The sequence below is a fragment of the Malania oleifera genome, chromosome 7, assembly GCF_029873635.1.
Source record: "Malania oleifera isolate guangnan ecotype guangnan chromosome 7, ASM2987363v1, whole genome shotgun sequence".
Classification (NCBI taxonomy): domain Eukaryota; kingdom Viridiplantae; phylum Streptophyta; class Magnoliopsida; order Santalales; family Ximeniaceae; genus Malania; species Malania oleifera.
In genome coordinates, this window is record NC_080423.1 from 30,595,032 (window position 1) to 30,607,398 (window position 12,367).

General features: G+C 35.1%; 1 protein-coding gene across 1 annotated transcript; it reads left to right on the plus strand.

Annotated features, from left to right (window-relative positions):
- The first annotated feature begins 8,580 nt into the window (after positions 1 to 8,580).
- On the plus strand, positions 8,581 to 9,755 carry LOC131160142 (ubiquitin domain-containing protein 7SL RNA1-like). Its single transcript, XM_058115501.1, has one exon. It carries the CDS (start codon positions 8,581 to 8,583, stop codon positions 9,400 to 9,402), a length of 822 nt encoding a protein of 273 aa, XP_057971484.1. The 3' UTR covers positions 9,403 to 9,755.
- Positions 9,756 to 12,367: the final 2,612 nt, after the last annotated feature.

Genomic DNA, 12,367 nt, shown 5'->3' on the forward strand with positions numbered 1-12,367 from the left:
TCTCAGACTGCTAACCATATAAATAGTGCTTCCATATCTTCAACGCATATACTACTGCTACCAACTCCAAATCATGCATGGGGTAATTCTTCTCATACTCTTTGAGTTTCCATGAAGCATACACAATTACTTTCTCTTGTTGCATCAGTACACATCCCAAACCCTTCAGCGATGTGTCACTGTAAATCACAAAACTACCGTCCCCAGATGGGATGGTTAAAATCGAAGCAGTGACCAGTCGGTGTTTCAACTCCTGGAAACTCTGCTCGCACTCGACAGTCCAATAAAATCTCACACCTTTCCTCATCAACCGTGTCAGAGGGCCAGATAACTTAGAGAATCTTTCCACGAACCGCCGGTAATACCCAGCCAGTCTTAGGAAACTCCAAACATCCTGCACACTCTTTGGTTTCACCTAGTCAACCATTGATTTTATCTTACTTGGATCAACTGAGATACCATCACTCGACACGACATGGCCAAGAAATATGACCTACTTCAATCAAAACTCACATTTCTTTAACTTGCCATACAACTCATCCTCCCGTAGTACCTGGAGTACCAACCTCAAATGGTTTTTATGCTCTTCTGAACTCTTAGAATGTACTAGAATATTGTCGATGAACACCACTACAAACTGATCCAAGTATTCATGAAAAACCCTATTCATTAGATCCATAAATCCCGTCAGGATGCTAGTCAACCCAAAGGGCATGACCAGAAACTCGTAGTGGTCATATCTAGTTTAGAAAGCAGTCTTCGCAACATCCTCAATCTTAACTTTCACCTGATGATACCCTGACCGTAGATCGATCTTTGAAAAGACATGCGTTGCCTGCAACTAGTCAAATAGATTATATATATGAGGCAACGGGTATCGGTTCTTCACTGTTACCTTATTGATCTTGCAGTAATCAATGCATATTCGCATTGACCTGTCCTTCTTCTTCACAAACAATATTGGAGCTCCCTAGGGCGAAACACTAGGTTGGATAAAGCCCTTATCTAGTAATTCCTGCAATTGCTCCTTCAACTCTCTAAGTTCAGCTGGAGCCATTTGGTATGGAGCTTTAGAAATTAGTGTCTTGCCTGGCAGCAATTCAATAGCGAACTCCGCCTCACGATCAGGAGGTAAACCGGGTAAGTCTTCCCAGAATACATCCGAAAATTTTTTAACCACTCGGATATCTTCAAGTTTCAAATCATCCCGAGGTGGTTCCTTCACACAAGCTAGCTACCCCTGACAACCATTCAAAAGTAACCTTATTGCCTACATAGCCAATAGAATCCTTGGCGTCAAACGCACACACGATCCCACGAACTCATATTCCTACTCCCTAGGAGGTCTAAACACCACCACTTTTCTACGACAGTCAATCACCACAAAACTGGAGGATAACCAATCCATCCCTAGTATAACATCAAACCCGTATATGTCGTATACTACCAGATTCACCGATATTGACCTTCCCTGAATTACTACTGGGCAGTTCTCTAACATCTTCCTACATATCGTCACACTCCTAGACGATGTAGCCACAGACAACCCCTCATCCATCACTTGGGTTTTAGCCCCACATAGTTTCATAAAATTTGCAGATATAAAGGCATGGGTTGCTCCTAAATCGAATAAAACAATGACTTTATTTAAAAGCAATAACATGGTACCTATCACCACGTTGCCAGCATGTTCTACATCCGCTGGAGTAAGTAAGTACACTCTCGCCTGAATTGTGTTTCCCCGAGGCATATGGTTCTATCCCTAGTTCTGATTCGGTGTAGCTATACCAGTCATCGATGTAGGATAGTTTCGGGATACATGGCTCAATTTGCCATAGCGGTAATAACTACCCATGAATGGCTGACACTCCCTATCATGCCACTTACAGCACTTGGTACAACGCTCGCAAGATGGATCCCCCTGCGAATCCTTCTGTTCCATATTCTGGCGATTTCCTGCACCGTAATTCCTCTTCTTCCACTGTCCCTGTCTAGAACCAGTCTGAGAACTAGAAGGTACCGACCTCTTCTTCTGATCCCATGCCACCTTATCCTCCTAGAGACCAGCCTCAACTACGACGGCTTTCTCTACTAGAACAGAAAACTCTCGAATCTGCAGCATTCCCAGCAGCCTACGGATGTCCTTCCTCAGGCCCTTCTCAAACCTCCAAGTCTTTTCGTACTCGTTCGAGATCATACACGGCGCAAAGCAAGACAACTTGATGTATCTAGCTGCATAACTCTGCACTGTCAGGGTCCCCTGAGTCAGACTCGAGAACTCATCTGCCTTCGCATCACAAATGGAAGTTGGGAAGTATCTTTTAAAGAACACCTCCTTAAAGCGGCCCCACATCATCCTAGGTGAATCGGCTCTCTACTCCTCAAGCAGACTCACAACCACCCACCACCTCTCAGCTTCTCCTGCTAGCTGAAACGTAACATAGAGAACTTTCTGCTCGTCGATGCAATGCAGAACTTTCAGGATCTTTTCTATCTTTTGCACCCAGTTCTACGCTACAATCGGGTTGGATCCCCCAGTAAACGTTGAAGGATGCATGCGGGTGAACTTCTCAATGGTGCAACCCGCAGCCGTTGGTGGACGCTCCCGTCCCCTAACACTTTGCCCGATCTCTCACATAATATGTCTGTCAAACCCTGAGGCACGAAAGTGACCCTTCGCTCGCAGTCCCCTCCGAACTACTATCACAGTTGCTATCTTTTGGCTCCATACTGAAAATAATATAGGAATAGATTAGCATTCCTACATCATAGCACAGTTAGCACAATCATTACAGAATAATCATGTTAAACTCTAGACTCTCAGGCCTAGGTGTGACGACCTGCTATTTATTCAACATTTTTTTTTCTTAATATAATAAATGTTATCAATTAGAAATACTGAAAATAACATCCTAGGCTCAAAGAGCACTAAGGAAACTCTATCTGTCATACATATCTAAGCAGTGATACACAAAACTGGGAACTGCTATATACAGCACAATATAATATACCAAAAAACTATACTGCTTTGCAACATATTTACAATACAAAATACCCAGTGACGTCACTACAATCTAAAGACTATCCCAAAAATAATGTTATCTCAAAAATACCTACCCTTCTCACAAGGGCAGCTCAAGTCAATTTCTACTCGCGAGCCTGATCTGCTCGCCTAGGTGGATCTCCTGAAAAATGGTAAGTCACTAGGATAAGACAATGCTTAGTAAGTGAAAATATGCTATTACTAGTGTGTGGCAGCTGAGTTAAATAGTTAAAATACTAAAATGATACTGTAATCTGAGAAAACTGATAAACTATACAGAATATATTTATCTATCATGTAATCTTTAAAATATGACTATATATATGAGTTTACTATCTGAAGATAATGCTAGTATAATAATATAAATTGCTGCTATGTGATATATCTGTACATAGGAACTTTTGCTATACCCTGGGATCTGTATATCATGATATATCCCCTCATGATAGGGTTGTGCAGCCCGTAGGCCGGACTTACTCTGGTCGGCCCTCCAGGTAAGTCAATCTCTATCAGCCACCAATCTGTAATGATCTATGTAGATCCTGGTCCACTGCAATCACTCCGAACTATCTCAAACCTCTGTCATCATCTAACCAGCTACCTCAACCCAGCACGCTAGGGAGACTGCAAATCTCTCCTAGCACGGTTAGACGGAATCCACATGCTATCTGAGTCATATGGTTGCACGTGTCTAAAACTAGCAACGGTATCGTACTCTGCTGTAAATATATCTGTCTGTAATTTCCACAGGGATCTAATATTGTGTAATACTGTATACATATATAAATATATAATCATCTTACTGCTTTTAACATGATTTCAAAAACAACCATAACACTATATTTCTGAGCTATATTATCTGTATGCACTGTATATAATATCTGTATGCTCTATATATAATATCTGTGTGCTCTGTATATAATATTTGTATGCTCTGTATATAATGTATGTATGCTCTGTATATAATATATGTATGCTCTGTATATAATATTTGTATGCTCTACATATAATATATGTATGCTCTGTATATAATATCGGTATGCTCTGTATATAATATCTGTATGTTCTGTATATAATATCTGTATACTTTGTATATAATATTTGTATACTCTGTATATAATATTTGTATACTCTGTATATCTACTGTAGCATCTTGATGCTATCACTGTATAATCTATCTGAGTGTTATGGTCTAGAAATCATGTTTTTCTCTGAAAATACTATAAGTCTCATTCATTTCTAATATTCTAAAATATCTGAATATCTGTATATCTAAAATACTATAAAATCTATATATGTAGGGTACTGTAATAACTTATGCCACACATTTGAATAAACATAGTCTCATGCTCAATTTTTAATAATTTTGCTATAAAAATAGTATTCATAATTCTATGAAAAATAACTTGATATACATGCTCATAAATACACTTTCATAATCTTCCGTATACATATTAAAGATTTCTAGCATAGCATATTTCCCTTACCTTAACTCTAAAAAGCCCCTACTAAATTCTGGCCCTATACCCACAGGGTTCCTAACTCAACATCCTGAAAACAATATCCCCCAGAACAAAATATCATTATTTTCTTACCTACAACATTTCTCATAACTACAAGGAAGGCATAATCTGAATAAAATACCTTACCTTAGATTTGGGATGAATTTCAAATCAACTTTCCCCATGATCTGCTCCGGCAAACTTGTAGAGAATTTCGCTAGGAGCATCATGATGGCCTCGGATCTTCAATCCGGTGAGAAATGGGGCCAAAATCAAAGAGAGACGGGGAGGGAGTCGTAGGAGAGAGAGAGAGAGAGAGAAAGGTTTGCTGCGCTGAAATTTGATTAAAATCCGAGTTTTAGTTATTTATAGGGCTGGATTCGTCGACGAGACACGTCACCTCGTCGACGAGTCCTTCAATAATTTCGTCAACAAACTTCCTCCCTCATCGACGAATTTCAGACTGTCCCAAAAACCTTTATCGGTATCTTCTCGTTGACGAGGCGTGGCTTCGTCAACGAGGTTCCCTTATGCGCTCGTCAACGAATTCCCTATGTTCATTGACGAGGCCCTGTGTAAGAATCCCGGGTTGTTACACTAAGTCTACCCTACTGCACAAACACGAAACCATCAATGGTTTGCCGTGATTTTACTAAAATCGTCATTCTAGAAAAAACATAGAACACCATCAATGAATCCCTATCTAGTTACAAGACAACCCTCAACCTACTCTACCCATTTCCTACATCCTATACTCTGGTATATTCACATAATTATGTCTAACCAAGTCTACAAGACCTAACAACCTGGTTAGCTCTGATACCAAGCTATCACGCCCCGAATCCGGAAATGGGTCCCAGGGTGTAATTTAGTAACCTAACCTATCCCTATATCATACAATCGTCCATGATATCATACAATGCAAAGGTCCGACCCCGTAGGTTTCATGTATACCCTATCCACACATGTACCATATACGCAATGGAATAATTCAACCTAATACATTTATAAAATCATACCAAAGTCTATACAAAATAGGATCTAATTCCCAAAATACAATACATACCACGGGTGTCTACATAACCCAAAATGACAACCTGGCCAAAAACAGTACTTACACAAGTACTCATACACAGCTAACCAACCACCACGCTCCTGATATGCTAGGTTGCTAGTGTCGGCTACTTGAAGGACCTAAAAAATATTTGTATGATAGGGGTGAGACACCTCTCAGTAAGGGAGAAATAGGTTATATCAGTGTGTGGATATATGAGTGTTATTTCAACAGCAAAACATACATTTCACAATACAGTATTTTCACAAATACAGTTCCAGTATACATACATATGAAAGCAATACGATCTTGTGTCATCACACCCTTCGGCCTAAGCCGAACTGTCTGGTGGTATTTCATACCCTTCGGCAAAAGTCAGACATCTGGTGATATTTCACACCCTTCAGCAAAAGTCGGTGCACCCGTTAACCTAGCATAGCATAAGCCCCCATAGTGTTGAACCGGTGCAGGTTTGGTGCTCGCACACCCTTCAGTAAAAACTGATCAATCTGGTGGTATTGCGCACCCTTCGGCAAAAGCTAGACTACAAAACCTGCGATCTTTTTTCGGTTCGGTTCAATATCGCAGCCTACGAAGTTTTAATCTGGCCCGCTTTGATATATTCCCACCGATATTATCCCACCAAGGCATTTTCACAAAACCTGGAACATTTTGGAACTCACGTCCCTATATCATATTTGAATAATCCACAACCTGCGGTAGTTAACCAGAATGCTTTACTATAAAATACATTATTCAAATTTACCATCTCATTCGACACTCATTTGGGTAAACAAACAATCACATATCAGGTGTTTTAAAAATACAGTTTAAAATAATCAAAGGCACGATCATCTCTATATCACAGTTTATATCAATATAAAGTTTTCCAACAAAAACGGAGATGATACTCAAAACCCCCCAATTTTCCCAAAAACGGTATACTGAAAATCCCGTAATTTTACCTGATAGATTTTCCCAAATAAGTAACCAAAACATCCACAGAATCGTAAACTACAGTTTTACCAATTCAGATTACAAAAACAACTAATATAAACAAAAACTCCTTACCTTTCCCACAAACTGAAACAGGAACTTAATCAGTCCAAAACAACGACACGAGACCCCCAAAACCTAAAAATCGAAGAACAATAATTCAATATATTTGCTACTACTTTTGATCCTCGTCTCTTACTTTAAAACCCAATCTTGATTCTTAAAAATACAATATTTATTACCCTACATTATAATCCATATGCATACAAACAAACACGCATCCCTACATATTATAATATGATGTTTTGTATAATATAATATAATATAATACAATATAATCTATATTACGTCAATTTTAAAAATCATATTAATATTATGATATCATTAAATAAAAACATATAATAATATATTTTAATATAAATATGAAACCATCATTATTAATGTTTATTATTATATATAATAATATTATAACATATAAAAATTGGTAGAATAGTATTAGATTTTAAAATATTATGATATAATTGAGGTATGATCATTGATCTATCATATTACTATTTATAATTTTAAAAATAAAATAAAATAAATATTTTATTATTAGCATAAATTATAAATAAATATATAATAATAAAATTTAATAATGATATAGTACACACACAAAATATAATACTTTCTACAATAAAAATACACTGGTGCGTATTTATTATAATATAATATTATATATATAATTTAATATGATATATTGCATAAATTTTAAAAATAATATTGATGCAATATAATATATAGTATAATATATATTGCATAAATCTAAAAAATAATATCAATGTTATGATCTTATTAAATATAAGTATGTAATAAAATTTTTCATATAAAATATTATAACCACTATAATTAATATTTATGTTGTATATAATAAAAATACGACACATAAAAAATAATATAATAGCATTAAATAATAAAATACTATGATATAATTGTGGTATAATTATTATTTATTATATTATTTTATATAATCTTAAAATAAGATAAAATATTCATTATTAATATCATTAATAAAATATATACTAGTAAAATTGAGTAATAATATAATATAAAAAAATATAAAATATTATTGTGTAATAAAATATAATTCTACGATTATTGTTTTGTTATATTATTATTTTATATTAAATAATATTTTTATTCACATATAAAAAATTACATATTAAAACATGATAATTATAAAATATAACATAAAATTTAATATTAATAAGATAGTTAAATGAAAAAATGATGACAAAAAATGTGATAAAATATAGTATGCAAAGTATAATTAAGTATACTAGTAAATGATTATCAAAATGATTTTATTGTAAAAATTATTTATTATACAATTTAATAAAATAATAGTAAAATAATTATATATTTATAATATTTTTATGTCATAATAAATTAATTAAATAAAATTATAATTTTTTGAAATGGTGTCCGAAACCCTTTGACACTCGACTAAGCCCCTCAGATAATAGACCTGCTCCTCTACCCTTCTCCATTTAAATACCAATATATTATAATGTCATAATAAAAGTAGACTCATTTTCAATTCCATTCTATGTCTAAAAGACATAGGAAAAGAATCTGACCCTTTATTTCCTATTCTATTGAATTCTAATTCCAATTCCAGCTATCGAACAAACACGATCTTAATTTGTATTTCTTCTACCTATATATATACTGAACGATACATATACAACGATATTGCTATCAGAACAATGCATAATGCGTGCATCATCCTATTTTTGGTATCTTATTCATCTTCCAGAAAGTAATCACAGCGCGCGATCACAGAATTATCGGAGATGCTGGTATACCCATTCATGCATGCATGCATCGTCGTCCAAATCTCTCTCTCTCTCTCGATCTCTCTCTAACCTCAATCCCAGATCAATGTATTAATTAATTAATTACGCCTTAATCTTCTTCCGCATTCAAATAATAATACTAACTAAATGGACGTGATATTCGAGCCATCATGCGGGAAGAAGCCGTTCACCGTCGAAGTGGGCTTCTTCGACACCGTTTTGGAGATCAAAGAGAAGATCCAGAAATACCAGAGCATCCCCGTCGCCACCCAAACCCTAGTCTTCAACGGCCGCGTTCTCCCCGACGAAAACGACGTCGGCCTGTGCGAAATCCTCCAGTTCTCCCGCGTCCGTCTCGTGCTTACGACGCCGTCGTCGCCGCCGCCCTCCGAACCGAAAAAGAAACCAAGGATCGCATCCGCAGACGACGAAGACGAAGAAGAGAAGGAGATGAAAATACAGCTGCTTCTGAGAATGCCGGAGGCGGGGGTGTCGGTGGAGATGGACCCGAACGACATCGTTATGCGGCTGAAGGAAAAGATTCAGGAGATCGAAGGCGTCCCGGTCTACCGCCTGGCGCTGCACGCCAAGGGAAAGGAATTGGACGACCACCTGAGTCTGCGGGAGTGCGAGCTTTCTCAGCATTCGGAGATTGACGTGGGCCTAATCAATAAGGAGAAGGGGATGAAGACGGTGACGATGATGAAGATGAAGATGAAGGTGATGGTGCAACCGAGGTGCGGGAGCAGGAAGATAGCGGTGGAGGTGAGCGCAGGGGACAGCGTGGGGGAGCTGAGGAACGAGTTGCAGCGGCTGCAGAGCAGTCTCCAGTTTCATCTGCCCGCGGAGGGGTATTTCTTTATACACAATCAGAATGTGATGGATGAGGACCGGTCGTTCCGGTGGCACCGCGTCGCTCCCGGCGACACCATTGAGATTTTCAATGGCACCGTCACCGCCGGATCCTAGCCATGCATGCATGCATGCCTACTGCCTTTGATCTTATAATGCCGAGATTAATTTTCTTTTTTTACTTTTTTTTTTTTTTTTTGTTTATTTAAGATTGACGTCCCTGGTTATGTTCTCCTTGTTGCCCCTGGTGTGGCTGTTCCTAGTGATTTCGACAAGACCTTGCTAGTACAATAGTATGGACCCCACATTATTGTATCCGAAGAAACCCTACCATATGGGTCCATGTCATCGAGGGCACGTGACACGGCATAACTCATGCGGTTAAGATAATGTATGATCAATACTAATCTTACATTTTTTGCAAGATGCTATTTCGATACCTCGAACTCGTGACTTCTAGGTCACACGGTGACAACCTTACCGCTGTATCTAAACTCCCTTCCATGAAAATTCAAATGCTAGAAGGATAAAATTGTCAAAATGACTTTAGTCACTTTGAGAATTACCAAAATTTTACCTTTAGTCCTTTAATTTATCCTACATTTAATAACATAGATTTACACTTTAAAATTATATTTATATATAAATTTAATTGAAACTTCTTAGAATTTTTTTAATTAAATTTTATCTAAATTTACACAAGTTTAAATCAAAGATCCACATAACAAACTCTCAAAACATAGTTAATTAAACTAACAATGCATTGCAATTTAATCTAGGCTGTTCCAATTAAATTAAGGATTATTCCTTCTCTCAAAGTCAAGCGACTATTTATTTAAGATTGGTTTTTTTTTTCTTTTAATTTTTCTACCAAGATTTCCTTTGTTAATATAATTTACTATTTAATAAATAAAATAGAAATATTTTATAATATTTGGTAAAAAAAAGTATTAAAATTCTATAAAGAAAAATAGCATTTTAATGGTAAATAAAATTTCAAAAACAAAAAACCAAAAATTCTACAATTGCATGATATTTTTTTATTTGACATCTAATAATATATATTTGATATGAAATATCAGAAAGTAAACTAAGATAGAAAATAGTATTACACTAACTTCTCACGTATAGCTTGGAAAAGACATAATTTAATCTTGGGAAAAGACACAAATTGATCTTGAAGTTTCAGAAATCCTAAAACCTCTCTTGTGATGCAACAAAAAGATTTATACCTCTGCTAAAGTTTCAAAATTTTCTTGAACTTCTTTCACAATTTTTTTTTAAAAAAATGCAAACTTCTCTTAATATTATATATAAAAATAAGTTCAACAAAGAATGTAAATGTCTCAAAAATTACATGTTAATTGCTAATAAAGTATGTGAATCCCCTAATATTAGATTTCAAAATTTTCGTGAACTTCTCTCAAGATTTTCTAAAAGAACGCAAACCTCTCTTGATATTAAACCAAAAAAAAAAAAAAAATTCCTATATATATATTCCAAAAATTACATGTTAGAAAAATTATATGAAAATTTTAAATATTTCAAAGGTGGATATAATTGTTAAAATCTTAAGTGTTACATATGAAGAAATCCACTTTTTAATGTTTGGTTATCAAGAAAAATAAGAATGAAAACAAAAACTATACAAAATTAATCAATAAAAATATAATTTTACACCTCATTTACATTTAATTTTTCTTAACTTTTAATCATATTAAAATAAATTTTATTTTTATTAATATTTATTATTAAAAAATATAATAAAAAATAAATTTTCATCTTATTTTCCTTTCTAAAGTTACTTTCTTTTTAACAAACCTAATGGACAATTAGTATATTTTCTAATAATAATAATAATCATCCTTCAATGATAATAACTATACTTTTTGGATAATAATAATAATAATAATAATAATAATAATTTTATTTATTTAAAATTTGATCAAATATTCAATATTCAATTAAATTGCAATAAATAAGATATTTAGAAATTGTTAATATGGAATATTTAGTATATTCCAACAGAAATACTAATGCAATATTCAGATGTTATTTTGAAAACAAAACATCCAGTAAATTATAATTCAATTATATTATTTTACTAATATGATATTATGTTGTTGATCTTATAGGTCACACCCGATTTTGATAATGACAAATGTTCTAGTATTTGATAGCTTTCAAGTTTGTGTGCGGGTTTATATTAGTAAATCAATTGATGGCACACGAAGTAAAGTCTGAAGACCTTAAAGATTATTTCTTATTGTAATTTATTTTATTTGGATATGTAATAATTTATATCAGTCTGTAATAATCTCTGCATGTCATGCATGTAGGTAATTGTAAGTTCAATATGACCGTAGATTGATCATGGGGACCGAATGACCTTAGAGCACCCTGCAATCAACCAACACTAGGTTTTTGGGCGTACTTAAAAAGACCCTAGGTTTCTACACATTGTGCACAAAGTCCCTATAATCACTTACATTATCAAAGGAAAGAATTGAAATAAATTGGACAAAATAGGGAAAGTATGAGAGAGCTCGGGCGACTGAACCCCAAGTGAACAAATCACCTTGGACGCCCTAACTGTTGAGAAGTCAACAGTTTGACCAGGATTCTGGCGACCGAACCTATTTTGATCATATCTTCCTCGGACACTCGAACCCTCTGAAAGGGACCCTTCACCAACTCGGGCTAACGAGGAAAACAATTCAAAAACAGGCTTGGGCGACCGAACCTCTAAGTTCGGGCTACCGACCCACTGACTGGGCACCCAAACTTACGAACAAATGCTACTGACTTTTGTTTGGGCTACCGTATCAGGACTCGGGTTGCTAAACTATTTTAAAGTATTTTTGAAAATGAGTTTGTTCGGGCGACCGAACCTCGATTCAGCTACCCAAACCTTCTCTGGTTAAATTTATTTTACCCGAGGTTAATGTGGGTTAAAATGAATAAATTATTCTTAAGTTTTTTTTAGACTTTTCTAAGAATACCCAATAGGTCTCAAACGGTTATATTTTTAACCTTGTTTATAAATATAGACTCATTTGTGAGGATTAGCAAGTAATTAGCA